The sequence below is a fragment of the Danio rerio genome, chromosome 19 (assembly GCF_049306965.1).
Source record: "Danio rerio strain Tuebingen ecotype United States chromosome 19, GRCz12tu, whole genome shotgun sequence".
Taxonomy (NCBI): domain Eukaryota; kingdom Metazoa; phylum Chordata; class Actinopteri; order Cypriniformes; family Danionidae; genus Danio; species Danio rerio.
The window spans coordinates 49802501-49824537 of NC_133194.1; the positions used below are offsets into that span (position 1 = coordinate 49802501).

The 22037-nt window shown below is 34.4% G+C and overlaps 1 protein-coding gene across 3 annotated transcripts in view; it reads right to left on the reverse strand.

The window, feature by feature from the left end:
- Window positions 1–22037, reverse strand: part of angpt1 (angiopoietin 1) — a 405920-nt gene that overhangs the window by 17901 nt on the left and 365982 nt on the right. For all 3 annotated transcript variants that reach the window (XM_073930480.1, NM_131813.1, XM_073930479.1), the window contains 1 exon segment: window positions 21213–21379. In XM_073930480.1, the coding sequence (XP_073786581.1) occupies window positions 21213–21379 (167 nt within the window).

Genomic DNA, 22037 nt, shown 5'->3' on the forward strand with positions numbered 1-22037 from the left:
TTGTGTATTGTGGGGACATTACATAGGTTGCAATTGTTTTTACACTCTCTCTTACACACACACACAGATGCACACACAGGTACAATCACACTGTTGTTTTCTCTTACTCACACATTATTCACTCTCACTCACACACACACAAAGACACACTCAAACTTTGGGAGTTTTGAAGTTTGATTGGTTAATACCACAATAAACAGGAGTTCTGTCTTCTGGAAGCACTCGTGAAACTAAACTAAACAAGCAAACTAAATCCTGCTTCACTAATTCATTTGATTTTATTGTAAAAAAAAAAAAACAGGAAAATGTGTATATTACTGTGTTAAATGAAAATCTGAAATATTTTATGGCTTATGGCTATGATTTAGTAATAATTGTTATTTATTTTTATCACATTTTTAATGAAATTGGTCTTACAGTTCATATTTTCTGTAGTATATTTATTAATTCTGGTACTTTTACCATAAACCAACATCTCAACCATTTGGTAGAGGCTGATATTTTAGAAATAATGTGATGCGTTGAATAAAAATGCACTGATTGTGTTAACTAGCGACATTAGGAGTTAAGAAATGAAAATCAAAAAATTTCTATTGCTTTTGTCTTGGTGTGACAGTTAAAGGGTTTTTTGTAATAAAATTTTGTCCTTTAATACAGCAGTCAGATATACGAACTGTGCCCTTAATTTGACCTGCTCAAAGAAAACACTCTTTCTGGATGTATCAAACAAAACTCATGCACAGAAGACAGTAAGAGCATTTACAGCTAATAAACTCATGTCAATATTATCCCGCCTGCTTTTTGAGCGCTGACAGGCGGGTCTTACACGGCTATGATTGGTTATTGTCCTCAACAGAAAGGGCTTTAGAAATATAAGCGCTGTTCACCCATGGCGGGAAGAATACGCGATTATCACAGGTAATAGACACAGTGGAGAAACCTTAATTGCACATGAGGCACGCTTATGTCTGGATCCACAGCTTTAACAGCTAAGAAGAGAGGAAAAGTTACCTTACAAACTGGCCCGCGGGTCAAATGTCCAAAGTGAGAGAGCGAGAGATAGGCAGAGGTGAAGTTTTACAACATTTCTCCCTAATACTAAACTAGCGGCTGATATGCTGTGCCGCCTCGCCCTCGCGCCTCCGTCCTTCGCCATAGTATTGCGACATCGCGCATAGGAGATAAATGACGTCATCACGTAATCACCGGCTATGACCTATTACTGAACTGATATCAATCATTTTGACACCCCTAGTAACGAGTAACGATGCAGCACATAAAAAATCTATCGGAGTAAAAGTATTAAACTCATGGAAAATATGTACTTAAGTAAAAGTGGAAGTAGGAGAAAAAAATAATACTCCAGTAAAGTACAGATACTGCCTTTTAGTACTTAAGTACAGTAGTGAAGTAGTTCTACTTCGTTACTATACATCTCTGACCTTATGCTGTGCGCTTCAGGGCCATTCTCCTCTGTTTTTGAGGTGATGTGCATAAGTAATCCTTTTATATGTCTGACGTGCTCCAAACACAGTGAATTATGTTTGATCAAACAAAAGAATAGTGAAATATGAACACAATGATCTCTCCCTGTGGCTTGTACAGCACCTCTCATCAGTTGGAATACAATAACTTTTGCATAGATTATGGTGGAGACATTTTTCTTATTTCCTATGATTACAGACATGTGCAGGAACCACCAACATTAATTACAGCACGCTAGACCACACACAACCTAAAAGGTGCACTTTCAAATTTGAGTTTGTAAAAAATAAAAAATACAAAAAGCGCCTCTTTTTTAGGTGTTTATCATAACACAGACGACATATACTGATATTTTAAACACTTTTAATAGTGTTTTATGAAAATTCAAAGGGTTTTCTTTAAAATGACACCAAATTTTTGCATTTACACCTCTGCATGTGGATTTGGGAAACTTTTAAATTTGGGTAGGCAAAATCCAGGCGGAAAATCCGAAATAACAGCAGAGTTTAACTGATAAACAATAAATTCTAAAAATAATAAAAAATACTATTTTATTTTTATAAAACATGCAGTGATTTACAAAAACTAAACTCTTGCAACATTTCAACACATTATTCCTTGCTAATATTTTGATTTGCATGTTTGTGCATGTTGCTTCTTCATATTTTTCTCCATACTTTTTTTGTAATACAGAAAAGTCCGTTTTAAAGCATCCCAAACTAAAGCAAAGGAAAAAAGTGAGATGAAGAATTGAGAAAACCCCTCATTACAGCATTTTTATGGAGTATATCATGTTGCAGATGCGGCCGATAAACACCAGCTTTTATTACGGCCGTGTTTACACAACTTCTCAATCCGAAATCTCCTTCAATTCAGGAGTGAAACAATCAGCGAAATGGATCTAGTGTTTAATTTCTGCAAAAAGATCAACACTGTGGAAACCTCAGCTTGAGATCTGCACAAATCTCTACATCAGCATATTGGGAATTATTATAAATCACACTGCCAATCTCCAGCAGAGCGTTTTATCCAGCTGAAAAACCATAATTAACCATAAAATCAATGTTTTTGGCGACGTGGAAGTTTTACAGCAAACTCCGTGGCTGTTCAAGCGGGTTTCTGCCTGAATTAGGCCTAAATTGACCCACTTTTAATATATATTTTTTTACAGGAATCACTGTTGAAAGTGATAAAAAGTGATTGTATTTGTCATCAATGTTGTAATACATCTGATATATAATCACATTGTTGTAATAAATTAAATATATTGTGTAAAATTGCCACTTTATCCCCTTATGTATAAATATTTTCCTTCAGATTACACATTAAGTCCTAATAACCCAAACCTTTTATCCCACCTCTATTCTTAACTATCAGTTTTCAGACTATCAGTCTTAGTGCTTTATGGGAAGTCTAACAGTGTTCAGGTTGTTGTGAACTTCTGTTTATTAATTGTTTGGTCCCACTTTATATTAGGTGGCCTTAACTAATATGTACTTACACAGGAATTAATAGTTTGTTACAAAGTACTCATTGTGTAAATACATGTATTCACTGTGTACTTATGCTTGAGTAAATACATGTATGTAATTACATCTGTAATTATCTTCTGTAATTACATTTGTAAATACACTGTTGACCATCCCTTACACCTTAACCCAGCCTTAAACCTACCCATACCACCAAACCTGTCCATAACCCAACCTCTATCCCGACTCAAAAGCACCACAAGTGTTCTCAAATACATTATGAACACAGTAAGTACATTGTATTTATTTTTTGATGTAAGTGCATAGTAGTTAAGGACACTTAATATAAAGTGGGACCAATTTTTTTTATTTCTTTGCTCTCTTGAATTTAAATATGCTTGTAATATGTTATGTTTTATGCATATTTAATTCATAAAAAGGTCCGGTGAAATTATAGTCACATCACAATACATAGTTAAAGAATTATTAGCCCTCATTTGTTCCCCAATTTCTAGACATTTCTAATCATAACAGTTAATAACTCATTATAATAACTGATTTATTTTCTCTCTGCCATGATGAAAGCACCAAATATTTGACTAGATATTCTTCAAGACACTAGTATTCAGCTTAGTGACTTTTAACTAGGGTAATTAGGGTAACTTAGGGTAATTAGGCAAGTCATTGTTTAACAGTGGTTTGTTCTGGAGACAATCCAAAACTAATATTGCTTAGAGGGGCTAATAATATTGACCTTAAAATGAGTTAAAAATAAAAAAAAAAAAGATTTTATTTTAGCTGAAATAAAATAAATAAGACTTTCTCCAGCAGAAAAAAAATTATAGGAAATACTGTTTAAAATTCCTTAATCTGTTCAACATCATTTTGGGAAATACTTGAAAAGAAATTAACAGGAGGGTGAATAATTCTGACTTCAACTTTATATAAAAACAAAATATCGCAATGTCAGATTTTTCCTATTGACAACTATACGAGGATAACTGTGTGAGTGTTTTGTTTCTAAGGTGAACTTGCACAAGGAAAAAGGAGGTCAGCGTTTGACAGCTCAGTGTTCCCTATGGGACGGAGGGTCAGCAATGTTCATATTGTGGGCCGGACGCCGCTGACCCACAGCCAATGCCCACAGTCGTGACAGACAACCAGACTCCAGTGTGTTTACTCTGCTAGTGTGTGTATTGATGGAGTGGAGTGTGTTTATCTCTGCTGGACACATCGGCTTGCTTCACATCCTCCAGGGTGATTTGAGGAGTAGACTCAGTTTGAGCTGATTAGCCAATGAAGTCTTGAAAAGAATGTGGGGAAACTAGTAATCGAGCATCTAAAACACTAAGTGCTGCTGATCAGTTATGCTGATCACTGAATAATAATGTATGCAGTCTTTAATTGAGGAGAGAATAGCTTTAGATGAAGTAAACAGCATGATCACAGCCATATCACCATGTATCCCAAGGGCGCTTACTCACTGAAGCTAAGCAGGGCTGAGCCTGGTCAGTACCTGGATGGAGAGCACATGGGAAAACTAGGTTGCTGTTGGAAGTGGTGTTAGTGAGGCCAGCATAAATACACATCACATTCTATTACATTACATAGTTACAAGTCACATTAGCTCAGTGGAAATGCTATATTTGAATATTTTATTGTTTACAACGACCTTGAGCTTGTTTTTAAAATCACTCCTAAAAGTAAACAAACTAAATCTCAATGTTTAGGAGACCTATTATGCAAATATCACTTTTAAAAGGGGTTTAAACACAGTTGTGTGGCAACAGTGTGTAAATATAACCAGTTTCTAGAAGTAAGAAATGTATTAATTTAATATTTTCGAACTTTTTTTCACTTAAAAAAAAAAAACAGTCTGCAGAAACACTTTGATTGACATTCTCCCTTTGTATGTGCCATCAGAGGGGGCAAGCCCCACCCACTAGTGAACATCACTCCCTGATTTTCATAGGACTTTAGTTGTGTTTTTGAATCTGCCACTATGCTGACACACATGTATTTGTAGCTCCGCCCTCTTTTAAAAAGAGCACAATCTCATTTAAATTTAAAGTGATGCTCACCAAAATGCCACAAATAGGATCAAAGCCTAAAAGGGGCCGATTAGAAGAGTTATAAAACATTATTTGTGTGGTATTTTGAGCTGAAACTTCACTACAATAAGGTGTTCAAGACAGAAATGACTTGTCATTGTTTTTGCTTTGTGTTATGCAGTTTTTGTACATCTGTGGTGGTGTTTTATGTTCTTCATTGGTTTTTCTTTTTTATTCTATATATATATATATATATATATATATATATATATATATATATATATATATATATATATAGATATAGATTTATATATAGATATATATATATATATATATATATATATATATATATATAGAGAGAGAGAGAGAGAGAGAGAGAGAGAGAGAGAGAATAAAAAAAGAAAAACCTATAAAGAACATAAAACATTATATATATATATATATATATATATATATATATATATATATATATATATATATATATATATATATGTATATATATATATATATATATATATAGCCTATTTATAATAACTGATTTACTTTATCTTTGCCATGATGTTAGTAAATAATATTTTACTTGATATTTTTCAAGACACTTATATACAGCTAATATACAGCTATATAAAGTTAACTAGCCAGGTTAGGGTAATTAGGCAAGTTATTGTAAAACGATGGTTTGTTCTGTAGACTATCAAAAAAAAAATTGCTTAAAAGGGCTAATAATTTTGTCCCAAAAACAGTTTTAAAAAATTAAAGACTGCTTTTATTCTAGCCAAAATAAAACAAATAAGACTTTTTCTAGAAGAAAAAATATCATCAGACATACTGTGAAAAGTGTCTTGCTCTGTTAAACATCATTTGGGAAATATTTAAAAAAATAAAAAATAAATAAAAAGGGGGCTAATAATTCTGACTTCAACTGTGTGTGTGTGTGTGTATGTGTATATATATATATATATATATATATATATATATATATATATATATATATTTTTTTTTTTTTTTTTACAATGAGAGGACACAAGGAAAGTGTGTCTTTTTTCAGTTTGTTTTGGGATAAAAATATCACCTGACCTGATACATAACGATGGCAGGAGAGTTACTAAGATATTAAAACTGACAAAATATCTGAATTAGCCATGTTTTTACAATTTGCATAGATTTTAAAACAGCACTACATCTCAGGAGTCTACAAAATGGGTCTGGGAAGATTCAGCTCAAAGTACCCGCAGGTTGCTGATTATACCATGCCATAAATGCCTGTTTTGGGTGGAAGCAAAACATGTTTAATTCTGTGTGCCTTTAAATGCAAATGAGCTGCCTCTCCCCGCCCCCTTCTCAACAAAGGGCGGAGCATTTACAGCTTTTGCCTCAGACACTCCAGCAAAAACAATTAAATAATCTGCATGTGTCATCAGCTGTGTTTTAAATCCTCATCAGTTTAAACTTTTAATATAAGGTTTCTGATTGACAAACACTATTTATTCCATTAAATTTAATAAAATTCAATTTTAAATTATCATTCATTCATTCGTTTACTCTCAGCTTAGTCCCTTTATCAATCTGAATCCAGAATATGTTTTACGCAGCGAATGCCCTTTCAGCTGCAACCCATCACTCGGAAACACCCAAACATTCACACACATGCACTACAGCCAATTTAGCTTATTCAATTCCCCTATAGCGCATGTGTTTGGACTGTGGGGGAGACCGGAGCACTCAGAGGAAACCCACGCCAACACAGGGAGAACATGCAAACTCCACACAGAAATGCCCAGCCGAGGCTCGAACCAGTGACCTTCTTGCTGTGAGGTGATCGTGCTACCCACTGAGCCACCATGACGCCCACAAACAAATGTAAAAAGCATAAAAGATTGAGATAGCATTTTAAAACTGCGCCATGTGGCTGATAAAAAGCTGCAATATGTAATTTTTGCCACTAGAGGGTGCATATTCACAACAAACAAAGGCATATTTTAATATGGAATGATGCGGGCCTTCATCATCCTCCTGCAGAAATCATGTTGATGGATGAGTAAAGCATTCGGCACTTATTATCTTGCTAGTATGAAGCAGAACAAGGCCAAAAAAAGCAAAACGAGAGAATCTTGTCATCATGCAATTGCTGATGAAGCCTTTATGATGCCACAGTCCATCCCTTTCTGTTCTTCAGCTTGTGATCACGTTGAGAAAAAGCAGCGCTGTTTTATCAGACTAAATACACTTTAGGTTTCTGTTACTATGCTGCAATGTGCAGATTAATACAACATGTTAAAACCTCGCTGCTGCTTTCTACATAGCCAAACTGAAAATCAAGGGCGTGTGATGTGTGTATTGCATTTAGATTTAAACATTCTACAAAACATCTAGGATAAAAAAAAGCCAGCACAATAAATGACAGGGCTCTAGTCATTTTTAGATGTCTGAATGAGAATACATGTACATGTTGTGCATTTAGGTCAAGCATAAGGAGACTATTTATGTTCAGTTTCACCATTGCGTGAGGTTATACAGCAACATGTGCTGCTTCTCGGGTCCTGAAGATACTTAATTAATGCTATAGTGTCTGTTTGCTCTTAAAGCAGATGAAATAATCTTGATTTAATATCCACCAGCCAAGTTTGAGGTCTTTTTATCAGTGCCTTATGGTGTGAATTTTGTACGGAGGTCTTGGCAGACCCTCACGGAGGCTGTGAACTCTCAGTGAAGCTTTAAGAAAGTGGACTATCAATATCACACGCTTCGTCCAAAATACTGTCAGCAACAGGACGAACAGACACATTTCCAAGGTCTCCTTCAGTAATAGCCAACTTTTAGACATGATTTGCTCTATGTTACATCCAAAGTAGTGAGAGGAATCATCGTTTACAATTGCAAGATAAAAATGAACTTGCACAAGCAACACGACACATTAAAGATCAGCTCATATCGGTCTCCCAAAAATATCTTTGCAGTTGCCAGAAGAAAGCACTTTGTAATGTAGCTGTCCTGCGTGAAAACAAGTGCATGATACATTTAGATTTAGATCAGGATACATTAGGAACAAATAAGTCTCTCAATAGAGAATATGCCAATGTATGCTAAAGGACTTGCCAGTAACCTGGGTTAAGGGCTCCTGCTGAACTGTGTGCCTTTGCAAAATCTGCTCATTCAAGGTCTGTTTTCTTTATAAATCAGCGATCTCCACTGGCTGAGTGAGATCCGATATAAAGTGGGTCTCAGATTGTACAAGAAGCACTGCATTAAATTACATTTCCCCCGCCATTTCTTTAAAAAATAAGCATTTATTTTACCCCAGTATATTCAATGGAGCTTCTGCGCTAGCCTGCCAATTCTGACAGACGAGTGTGAGTAAACGGCTTTTTGTCTCGTTTTACGCTTGAGCAACTGAATGAATGCCAAAGTCTGCTTAACTGATTGTGTTTAACTAACATTATAACATCGATGCTGTAAAAGGAACCGTATAAAATGGAAAAAAATAAATAAAAAATCACTATAACTGTTCACCGGAAGTTTATCAGTATGGGAAGAAACACTAGCTCAGCATATTCCCTATAAAGAGTGTGCTTTGAATCGCCTTAATGAATCAATATATGTTCTAATCTTTTGCCTGCTATCAATCTACATAAACATTCAGTCGTTCATTCATTCATTCATTCATTCATTCATTTTCCTTCAGCTTAGTCCCTTTTTTATCAGGGGTCACTCACCACCCCTTGCTGTGGAGTTTGCATGTTCTCCCTGCATTCGCATGGGTTTCCTCTGGGTGCTCCGGTTTCCCTCACAGTCCAAACACATGCGAACTGCGAATGCGAGTACAGGTGAATTGGTTTAAGCTAGATTGTCCGTAGTGTATGAGTGTGAATGAGTGTGTATGGATGTTTCCCAGACATGGGTTGCGCCTGGAAGGGCATCCACTGCATAAAAACTTGCTGGATAAGTTGGCGGTTCATTCCGCTGTGGCGACCCTGGATTAATAAAGGGACTAAGCCAAAAAGAAAATGAATGAATGAATTTTGCGTTTAATTAAGAATTTTGCAGTAGCGTGAAAATTTGAGACTTTTTGTTGAATTTCCGCTGGATTTAGAGATCGCTGAATCACAAAAAACTAGGGGTCTGATAAGCAGAGCACCGAGAGAAAACCCACCCCGACGCAGGGAGAACAAGCAAACTCCACACAGAAATGTCGGGATTTGAACCAGCAATCTTCTTGCTTTGAGCCCCTACATCAACATGCTCTAAGCAACTCATTTGTATGATCCCCGCCTCCCAGTACATACAAACACCATGACATGGGTGTTTCCTTTGTGACACAGTTTAATCAGTTAAAATGTTGATTAAACAGTTAATGTTTAATCAAAACAGACTTGGCTCAGCTGCCCAGTCAGAGCAGAGCTGGCTTACAAAAAGGGGATGGGCTTCCAGACCATGAGCATTGAATTGATTAAGATTAAAATGTTTTGAAATCATTGCAAAATTATTGCAATAATAAAAAACAAAATTCTCAAAAAACAATTATGTTTTTTGATTTTAGATGCTTTTAAACATGTTTTAGGAGACTCCAGCACATTATTATGACAGTTTAAAATAGCACATGACTTGTTAAAGGGACAGTTCACCCAAAAATTACAATTTTCCCACAATTTACTCTCCCTCAAGTGGGTCCAAATCTTTATGAGGTTCTTCATTCTGTTGAATACAAAAGAAGGTATTTTGAAGAATGCTGAAAACCACTGAGCAAGTAAAACACATATATGGGAGTCAATGCTTACAGGATTCCAACATTTTTCTGACAGAAACTCACTGAGGTTTAATAAGGAAATGGTGAGTAAATTATTAAATGTTTTGGAAAGGGGGCGGGCAGCAGCAGCTCATCTGCTTTTAAAGAGACAGAAAAATTACTTTGCTTATATATATATATATATATATATATATATATATATATATATATATATATATATATATATATATATATATATATATATATTATAATGCCAGAATGAGGATACAATCTAAAAAATAAAATTAACTTTTAATTTTCCGTCAGACTAAGTGCACGAAATAGGAAAATTACTCTGTTTATTTTTGAGTGAGATGCTAATGGTCTAATCTGATTCAATGATCTATGCTAAGCTAAGCTAAAAGTGCTCCTGGAGATTGACTTAGTATTTTGAAAAATAGTAAAAAACTCTATTGTTTACTCTAGGTGAGCTGTATCTCCTTTTGCATTTAACAGAAGACAGAAAAAAGGTTTGAAAGAAACAAATTTTAAGTAAATGGTTTCATTTTGGGTTGAACTGTCCCTTTAACTGTTACAATATCTTCAGATTTCCGCCTAAATGCTACAGTAACATTAGCAAATGAACAGAAAGGTCACTCCTGAGATGTGACAGATTAGAAGCTAGAGGTGGCTGGTCTCATGTGGGCTTATCACACTACACTGAGATGAGTTTTGACGTCCCACAGCCGCTAAGAGGAAACGACTTTTCTATTTAGGAATTCAGCTTTGAGTGAAAGAGTCTGTGACGTCTGGACCCCTATACCAGCACTGACTTCCAGCACTCGGGGCTTTGTCTTTCTGCTGTTGGACTGTAAAAGCGATGCATCCTTGCTTCCTGACTCATTTAAGCTTTATTTTCTCCATGTTGCAGAACAGGACAATTTCCTGCTTCGATAAATACATTTATCAGTCGACTGGGGATTTCTCATAAATACATTTTGCTGATGCACTTTAAACTGTCTTATTTATGTATATTGATTGGTTTATATTGTGCTGTTTGCAGGGCCGGAGTGGGACTGCTTTTCAGCCCTGGAGTTTCAAGCCTCAGACCGGCCCACCTCAGTTCACGACTGACTATATTAAAATAAGGACATTTCCAATTCAGTTTCTAATTACAATATCACGTTTTTTTTTAAGAAAACTGCTGCTTTAGAACTTCAAATGTTCAACAACTCTAACAGTATTATATGTCTTAACAATAAAAATGAGAGGAAAAAAAAAAAAAAAAACATACTCAGGCGAGATTCAAACCCCGGTCGGTAGCGTCGTAATCTAACGTGCTAACCACTGGACCAATAATTTGCAGGCTACTTATATATAAAAAGAGCAGAGCTACGGTGAAATAATGAATAAGAAGACTGGTCAAATAAATTAATTAATTTTAAAAGTGTGACTGATGAGAGCAACAGATTCTGAAGCTAGGGACACCGGCCCTCGCGGCCAAAAAACGGACCGGCCCACCGGGAATTCTCCCGGTCCTCCCGATTAGCCAATCCGGGCCTGGCTGTTTGTCTTCTGTCTGAAAATAAAGTTGAATTATTAAATCAGTATTATTAATAGTTTAGGTATTTGGACCACATTCAAGTCATGATTGCTTCAATTTTGCTACAGATTTAAATGCACAATATGACTTTTTCCCCATTTCGATTTACAAAAAGCACTGGAACAGTGTTATATGTTTTGCTGACTTACAATATCCCAAATGTTTGAAATGTTCAAATCCAGAGAAATAATCCTATTTAACTAATGAGATGATGATCCTCACTGAATTACAGTCATCAAATTTTGTTTGTTGTAAATACACACACTTTAGCTGCCAAAATTACTAATACTGAGCCTTAAAGCCGCATGGAAGAGTTTTAAAAAGCTTCTACCATGCTTTTTAGACTTGTTTGTCAATCAGAAACCTTATATTAGGAGTTTACACTGACAAGAATTCAAAACACATGCAGATGATTTGATAGTTTTTGCTGGAGGGTCTGAGGGAAGAGCTGTAAAGGCTCCACCCTCTTCTGGAAAGTGGGCGGGGGGGCAGGAGCTCATTTGCATTTAAAGAGACAGAAAAAACAACATATTTCAAAAATACCTATTTTGCTTGCAGATATTATAACGCTAGATTGAGAGTGTAGTTTTAAGAGGTTTTGGCCTAGATTTTTTTTTACCTTAATCTTTCATCAGACTTAGGACATGATGTAACTAGAGAATAGTTAAGCTTTAAATAAAAAAGTTTTTATTTTGGTCTAATCTGGGAAAAATATATCCACGCATCTTTCTTTTTTACATGATGTATAACTACAGAAGAGTCAAGCATTAAAGCATTAAATGAGAAAATTATTGAAACTGTTCATTTTTGTGCGAGATGCTAATGATCTGATACGATTTATTGATCTATGCTAAGCCAAAAGTGTAAGTGTATGAGAATACAGTTACTAGACATATTGGTTTAGAAAAAAAAATTATTCTTCCGTCAGACTAAGTACAACAATGTAACTACAGTAGTTAAGCTTTTAAAATTAAGGTAGAACAATTATCTAAACATTATTAATTTTTGAGTGAGATGCTAATGATCTAACCCATTTCAATGATCTATGCTAAGCTAAGCTAAAAGTGCTCCTGGAGATTGACTAAATGGATTGAAAAGTGGTAAAACTCAATTGTTTACTCTAGAGGAGCTGTTTATTTCAAAAACAGAGGACTTACTTTAAACAACTGGGAAAGATATACAGTTAAATTAATAATTATTAGCCCCCTGTTTATTCATTTGCACAAATTCTGTTTAACAGAGAGATTCTCAACACATTTCTGAACATAATAGTTTTAATAATTGATTTCCAATAACTGATTTATTTTCTCTTTGTCATGATGACAGTACATAATATTTGACTAGATATTTTTCAAGACACTTCTATACAGCTTAGTGACATTTAAAGGCTTCACTAGGTTAATTAGGGTAAGGTTAGGGTAATTAGGCAAGTCATTGTATAACAGTGGTTTGTTCAGGAGACAATCCAAAACAAATATTGACTAAGGGGGCTAATAATATTGACCTTAAAATGGGTATGAAACAAGTAAAAACTGCTTTTATTCTAGCCGAAATAAAACAAATAAGACTTTCTCCAGAAGAAAAAATATTATCAGACATACTGTGAAAAATTCCTGAATCTGTTCATGATCATTTGGGAAATATTTTGACTGCTTTAACTCATCCATGCATCCTCTTTTGTAAAGCAGCTTTGGAACAATTGTTCTCATCGAAAGCGCTTCACAACTAAACTTAAATTGAATAATACCGGGAATGAACATCACATATCCGGCGAGGAACATTCCCAAACTGCCATCACTTCAACTGAGCAGAATAAAATGACCGGACACCAGAACACTTCCCCCGGGTGCTGTTGCGAAACACCAAATAAATCTCATTCCGTTCTGGGTTTTCATCATCGCTTTCCTAGTACAGCTTGGAGTGATTCAGCAAAAGTTCATGGAGGCTGGTGAGAAGAGGAATGGATCTGCTGTTGGATCTGCAGATGTTTGAGATCAAACTACATCAACAACTGGACTTACAGGAAAATGTCGCATCAAAATGAAAAATTGTTGATAATTTATTCACTCTCAGGTCATTTAGGATGTAGGTGACTTTTTTGTTATTATCTCTAGGAGAACGTGAAAGTATTTTTTCCAATAAATGTCATCATTGGAGGGGTGTGGGGTTGTCTGCTAGTCCATTTACAATAATAATAATAATAATAATAATAATAATAATAATAATAATAATAATAATAATAATAATAATAATGATAACAACAATAATAATAATAATAATGCAATTCCCTTTCTTACACCCACTACCTTAATTATTATTATTATTATTATTATTATTATTATTATTATTATTATTATTATTATTATTATTATTATTATTATATCTGGGACAACATTCTCTAGGAACATTTTCTTTCCTGAAAATGTAGTCATTGGAGGGGTGTGGGGTTGTCTGCAATAATGACAATCTGTAATCCATTTATGATAATAATAATAATAATAATAATAATAATAATAATAATAATAATAATGCAGCTATTCCCCTCCTCACACCCACTACCTTTTATTATTATTATTTTTGTTATTATTATTTTGATTAATGATAATAATAATAATAATAATAATAATAATGATAATAATATTATTATTATTATTATTATTATTATTATTATTATTGTTGTTGTTGTTGTTGTTGTTGTTGTTATTGTTGTTTTTATTATTATTATTATTATTATTATTATTATTATTATTATTATTATTATTTAATATTATTATTAGAAGAACATTAATCTCTAGTCCATTTATAATAATGATAAATAAATAAATAAATAGTATTATTTCTAAGAGAATATTTATCTCTAGTCTATTTACAAAAACAAATAATTAAACAAATAAATAAATAAATAAATAAAATAAATAGAATTATACTTAGTAAGAGAACATTTAATTTCTAATCCATTTACAATAAATAAATAAAATTATTAATATTACTTCTTGATTTACCCATGTCTGTGACCCTCTCAATGGTTCTTTTTGCATGTATATGTGTACTGCATTTAAATCCCTCTTCCAGACTGTAGTTCACTTCTTTTAATCAATAATATTTATAAAACTTAAAAGAAAATGTGGTCATCTGAAATCAATATTGCAAGTCATCAGCATATAATACACTTACGCTCATTCATTTTAGCAGACATTTGGCTTACATATGAATATAAAAGAAGCCTTCACTCAGGACTGTTTCAGAGGCTGAGGATTTAAATTCATAACTTTATAAATTGTGTTTAGCATCTTTTTGCTTCATTATAAATTGCAATTAATTGGCAGGAGCCATGAGTATTCATTTACTTCTATTATTATATTTTTACTCTCAAAGTGCTTCTAGAAATAAAATAGAAACCATTAAAAACATACTAACATCTTGGATGGCCTGAGAATGAAAATATAAACAGCAAAGGTTCGTTTTTAGAGGAACTAACCAGTTATATAAACCTTTTAATAAATTGAAATCATCTGGCAAAATGAACTGCAATTCGATTAAGATCATTAAACATTCATGTACAAATCAGAAATGACCACTCAACAGCGCAGCAATATAAACCATTTACACAGCTAGGAATGCATTAATAAAAAGTGACAGTAAAGTCATTTATAACATTGCAAAAACTCTATTTAAAATAAATGGTGCTCTTTTGAACTTTCAGGATTAGAAATATTCAATTTATAAATTCCGACTGACTAAAAAAAATGAAAATGATCTCAGCCTGACCGTAACATTACAGATTTACTGTACTCTCGAAATGATTAAAGTGTCAAAACTAATATGCATTATTAATATTACTGTCTGGCTGATTTGTAAGATCACACCTCTCTCATACCCTCAACAATATTTCCATTAGTGGAGACTTGTTTAAATGAAGCAAAAAAGAAGCAATGGTAATTATTTGAGATGTGTTATGCTGAGCGTGGCACACACTCATCCAAGTGCTGCTTGCTCACTTGACCCTGCATGTAGTTGGGAAATCATTAGGACCAAAGAAATGCAATAAACCTGACAGTTAAGTCTTTTTCATGATTTAGGTTATGGGATTATGCTCCATTATTATTTCTGTGTGCAATTACTGCCGTTCTAATACTAAAGCTAGCTTTAAATTCAGGCAAACGCAAGTGTCTGGAAGCCAGGCAGGTATTTCCTGACTGGAAAGTTTCCACGCTGGTCCAGACAAACAGAAATGCTCATGCATTATAATATATGACGCTGAATTCATGCACACGCTTGCAGGATTTTAACATTCAGCGTGCAGTGCCATGTCTCCAGATAGACAGAGTGTGCATATGCATAAATGCAGTATGTGTATGTATTAATCAAAACTGGGCGCTGATAGTTGCATCAAAACCTTCATACATTTTTTTTTTCGTCTTACATTGCGTCATAACAAGATTCCAGTGACATGCAATTTGTCTGTCAGCACTAAACATGACACGACAGAACCATTTAAATACCAGCCCTTCCAATGAAATGCTAAAAGCTTTTAATTAATCCAAATTAAACCTATCGAACATTATTAATAAGTTACTGAAGGACTGATGCTGTTGGTTTGCATTGAGTTTCATTTCAAAGCATCTGCTACGAATTTTATTTTCAAGATCTGAGCTGAACTATAAATCATATAATTAAACTCGTACAATTTTGTACGACTGAACTCATATGATCTCGTACGAATTAGCCACTAAACAGACAAATCGTAAAATACTTACGTTTTCTTGTGAAATCAGGCTGAAAAAAAAACACGCCCTAAAGACTCTGTGTAACCAAAGTGCTCTATTTAAAACATTAGGTTGTTGCGGATTTTAAGTATTACTAAAATATATATATATATTTTTAACCCCATAGTAAGCAGGGGTCTGTATTTGGGGCGTGGCTAGGCGTGACTGTGGAATTTATTACCTTCGTTTATTGCACATATTCAACTATTTATCAAAAACAAGGCATCATTTGAAAGTTATGACACTCTAGTTTTATGATATTAACTTGTTTTTCAAATCTGTGCACCAGAGAGGAAAGGGTTAAATCAAATCCTGAAGGACCGGACATTTTATTATTAGTTTCATTTCAAAGCATCTGCTACGTATTTTATTTTCAAGATCTGAGCAGAACTATAAATCCTATAATTAAACTCGTGCAATTTCGTACGACTGAACTCATATGATCTCGAACGAATTAGCCCCTAAACAGCCAAATCGTACAATACTTACGTTTTCTTGTGAGATCAGGCTGAAAAAAAACACGCCCTAAAGACTCTGTGTAACCAAAGTGCTCTATTTAAAACATTAGGTTGTTGCACTTTGATTATTAAGACAAATACGCCAAATCCAAGGAAAGCAGGGCTGCGCCAAGTCAGTACCAGGATGGGAGACCACATGGGAAAGCTAGGTTGCTGTCGGAAGTGGTGTTAGTGAGACCAGCAGGGGGCAGCCAACCTGCGGTCTGTGTGAGTCCTAATGCCCCAGTATAGTGACGGGGACTCTATACTGCTCAGCGAACGCCGTCTTTCGGATGAGATGTTAAACTGAGGTCCTGACTTTCTGTGATAGTTAAAAATCCCAGGATGTCCTCCGAAAAAGAGTAGGGGTTTAACCCCGGCATCCCGGTGAAATTTGCCTACTCTCCTCTGTCAACTATCTGTCTCCTCTTCACCAATCAGCTGGTGTGTGCCATTGCGTCATCCAGGTGGATGCTGCACACTGGTGGTGGATGAGGAGCGCTTTGAGTGTCCAGAAAAGTGCTATATAAATGTAAGGAATTATTATTATTATTATTAAAGCAGACTACAAGAAGGAAGATACTCAAGACACAAGACTGCCATTATCCGACCCACCACCATGGTCCCACGCCAAAATGAAGAAGGGATCTCACAAAATTCAGGAGTTAATTGACAGCAACAAGCTTAAATTCGCAGAATCCTTGGAGAAAATGAGAAATGAACTACAATCAATAAGTGGTGGAGGTGGAAACAAAGCAGATGGAGATGGAAGAAGCGGTAACAGGCCTTTACAAAGATGTTGCGGATGTTAAGCCGCCTGATCGCGACGAAATTAAACAGCTGAAAGATAAAAATGATGAACTCAAAAAACGATCTCGCCGTCAGAATTTATGCTTTATTGGTTTTCCAGAGGGAGTGGAAGAGAGAAATACCGTGGATTTTTTTAAGTATTGCTAAAATATATATATTTTTTTAACCCCATAGTAAGCAGGGGTCTGTATTTGGGCCGTCGGGGCGTGGCTAGGCGTGACTGTGAAATTTATTACCTTCGTTTATTGCACATATTCAACTATTTATCAAAAACAAGGCATCATTTGAAAGTTATGAAACTCTAGTTTCATGATCTTAACTTGTTTTTCAAATCTGTGCACCAGAGAGGAAAGGGTTCAATCAAATCCTGAAGGACCGGACATTTAATGAACGGTAATGCTTACGTTTCAACGCCTAGTTCTGATCAGCGGTAACAATTCTAGGAAACAACAGCATGCAGATGAGTGTAAGGGTGCAGAATTTAAAATGCATCCCAGTTTTCAGAACTTAGGAAAAAAACTAAAATTCGTCGAGTCATTTAGACTCCGATAATGCATGATGTCTATTTTAAATGAAATTTTGATTATATGGCGCATTTTAATGATAAAAAACAGTGTTATTCTCGTGTGTATTTATATAAACAAAATACAAACAATAAGACACACATATTCAACATGGTTTGGGGCAAATGCATTAAAAAAATTACTACTGTTACACCCCATATACACAGTTGGTCTGAATTTTTAGCCCGCTTTGATTTTCTTTTTTTAAACATTTCCTAAACTACGTTTAACAGAGCAAGGAAATTTTCACAGGATGTCTGATAATATTTTTTCTTCTGGAGAAAGTCTTATTTGTTTTATTTCGGCTAGAATAAAAGCAGTTTTTAATTTTTTAAAACACAATTTTAAGGTCAATATTATTAGCCCCTTTAAGCTAATTTTGTTTTCGATAGTCTACAGAACAAACCATCATTATACAATAACTTGCCTAATTACCCTAACCTGCCTAGTTACCCCAATTAACCTAGTTAAGCCTTTAAATGTCACTTTTAGCTGTATAGAAGTGTCTTGAAGAATATCTAGTCAAATATAATGTGCTGTCATCATGGCAAAGATAAAATGAATCAGTTATTAGAGATGCGTTATTAAAACTATTATGTTTAGAAATGTGCTGAACAATATCTGCTCTCTGTTAAACAGACATTGGGGAAAATAAACAGGGCAGCTAATAATTTAGGGGGGTAATAATTCTGATTTCTGTATATACACCAACACACACGTGGTTCAAAACATTTAATTAAAGTTAAAACTTTTCAACAACAGCTATTCTTGTCTCATGTTTAATTCTAAAAACATTTATGAGTTGGTCAGTTCTCCTTCTCCTTCTTCCCAGTTTTCCCTCCACACTTTTAAAACATCCTTCTTTTTTTATTTACTCCTGCCTGTAACCTTACCTTGATAAGTTATTTCTGAATAAACCAGAACTAAAGAGCACAAACCACATTGGCACAGCATATAAATTCCTTTGTAAGAAAAAAAAATAAAAACAAGCTGCTGCTGCTGGGATTTAGAAGTGAACACAGTAGATATGCATATCTCCATACCGCATCTGCTGGCTCTGCTCAGTGTATACCGTACAGTATGCAGAATAAAAAGCTGGAATCTGAAGGTCTGATCTGAAGTGCCGGAGGTGTCGAACTCTGTGCTTTGTTTTGGCAGTGTGTGATTGCTAGCATAACTGTTACAGAGAACACATCTATTTTTAGAGATGAGAATGTTGATTAGATTCCTGAAACTCTTCAGCAGCTCCGACTGGCCAAGTGTGCTGGACATTAAAGATCCAGAAGTCTGAAGTGCAGCGAGTGTTTTCATAAAATGCACCTGCCTCAACTATAGTGAATAATGAGCATTTATACAGCACATTTTTTTTGTGCATTGTGTATCTATAGGTTAGAAAGGCCCAAACGCTTTCTGCTTTTAAGTTTAAAACTTTATCTTTTTAGTCTAGTGTTTAACACTTTGTGAGAGCTGAATTTTATTTCACTTCACTTCACTTTTTTTTTTGTTAAATTAAATTTAATTACATTAAATATTTTTAGTCCATTAAAATAAATTAAAATCACAAATGTATTAAATTAAATTGAGTATTTTATTTCATTAAATCCACTATTTCATTAAATAAATTTCCTATTTTATTTCTTTAAATTAAATGATTCACTATTAAAATTAATTAACTATTTTATTCCATTTAACTAAATTCAATTAAATTCACTATTAAAAATTTTACTATTTTATTGAATTAAATTAACTATTTCATTCAACTATATAAAATTAAATTCGCTATTAAAATAAAATTAACAATTTTATTCCATTACATTAAATTAAACTCACTATTTTATTGAATTAAATGTAATTAAATTCACTAATAAATTAAATTAACTATTTTATTCCATTACATTAAATTAAACTCACTATTTTATTGAATTAAATTTAATTAAATTTACTAATAAATTAAAATAACTATTTTATTCCATTACATTAAATTAAACTCACTATTTTATTGAATTAAATTTAATTAAATTCACTAATAAATTAAATTAACTATTTTATTCCAGTAAATGAAATGAAATTAATTCATTATTAAAATTATTTACTATTTATTCCATTAAACTAAATTAAATTCACTATTGAATTAAATTAACTACTTTTTTTGCGTTAAATTAAATTCACTATCAAAATAAATTAACTATTTCATTCAACTAACCTTTATATATTAAATTTTTATATTATATTTAATTAAATTAACTATTTTATTAAATTCAATTCACTATTTTATAACAATTAAATTAACTGTTTTATTCTGTTAAATTAAATTAAACTTTTTAATTCCATTTTATTTTATTCAATATTTTTATAACATTATATTATATTTCGTTATGTTTTATTATTGTTTGACTTTATTGAACAAAGTACAGCACTTTAGTCAACAGCTGTCGTTAATAGAAAATGCTTTATCAATAAACTTTGACTCTTGCAATACACTCAAATCACTTTAACATTGTACAAAAGTCTCTCCACAGCACCAACAGTGTGCAGCTTCACCTGCAAACACAAGTGCATCCAACAAAGACTTTGCTTTTGGTCTATTTTGTGAAGAAGAAAAAAAACATCTAAGTGACTAATAGGGGCTGAATATAGAAGCATTTTGTGTTGTGACATCCAACCCTAATTCAACCCCAGATAGATTTAAAACAAACAGCTTGATTTCTCCCAACAGCTTCAGCCTTGAAATGCATTTATTCAGTAAATCCCAAAGAAAGTAAAACTATGAATGAATGCAGGGATCTAACAGAAGCTTGAGAAGTAAAAATAGAGATGTTCCCACAAACCAGCTGCAACCCAGTACTGGGAAACACCCATACACACACACTACGGCCAGTTTAGTTCATCAAATCCCCTATAGCGCATGTGCTTGAACTGTGGGGGAAACCGGAGCACCCGGAAGAACTGACCTAGCTTTGACTCGAACCAGTGACCTTCTTGCTGTGAGGCCCCAATGCTAACCACTAAGCCACCATGTCACCCATACTCTAGTTCACTGTAGGTATTTGTTCATGTTTTATTAATGGACAAGTCTGAAGCATGCTAAGTTAATTCTGTCAATTTATACAGGGCTAGTGGTATACACAACTGTTTCTACAGATAATCAGGCATTGGACCATACCCTCAGCTCAGGTATCGGAATCGATATCAGGAAGGGGAAAAGGGTATCAGAACATCCCTAATAAGGACCAGCACTGCAGTACCTGTATTTCTGTTTCTCGCTGTCGATGTGGAAGCTGTCGTACTGAGAAAAGGCTTGGTGTCCGTCCCAGTCACTCAGCTCCACGCGGAGGCCGTGCTGCCTCTGATTGGTCAAAACGTGGACAAATTCGTTCCCCAGCCAGTGTTCGCCCGACACGCTTCCAAAACCCTGCAACACAGAGAGAGAGAGAGAGAGAGAGAGAGAGAGAGAGAGTCAGCAAAGCTCAGTTTGGGGTCGGGTCACTAAGATTCTGGATATATTTTTGTAACGGTCATTAGCTGCAGTATCCACCAGGCTCACTAGAGGGCACTCCAGCTATACGGATACATTCCACCAGCCATTCACCCAGATCAGGGGTCACCAATCTCGGTCCTAGAGGTCCAGTGTCACTGCAGGGTTTAGCTCCAACTAGCCCCAACACACCTGCCTGGATGTTTCAAGTATACCTAGTAGGAGCCTGATTAGCTTGTTCAGGTGTGTTTGATTGGGGTTGGAGCTAAACTCTGCAGGACACCGGACCTCCAGGAACAAGTTTGGTGACCCCTGTTTTAGATTATGAGGGTGTCTTTGTAAAGGTCATTATTAATTGATTATTCTTCATCTGAAATGATTCATCTGCTGCTCTGAATTGATCTTATTTACAACTTTTATGGCAAGAACATTATAAGTAACTCTAATTAAATGACCTAAAACTGAAAACTAATCCTTTACCTTAAAAAAAGTCATTTAATTACAGTAACCGGTTACTTTGTAACTCATTACACCCAATCCTGATTAAATGTGTAGCGCATGACTGGAGCCTGGATGGGAAGCAGTACTGTATGTT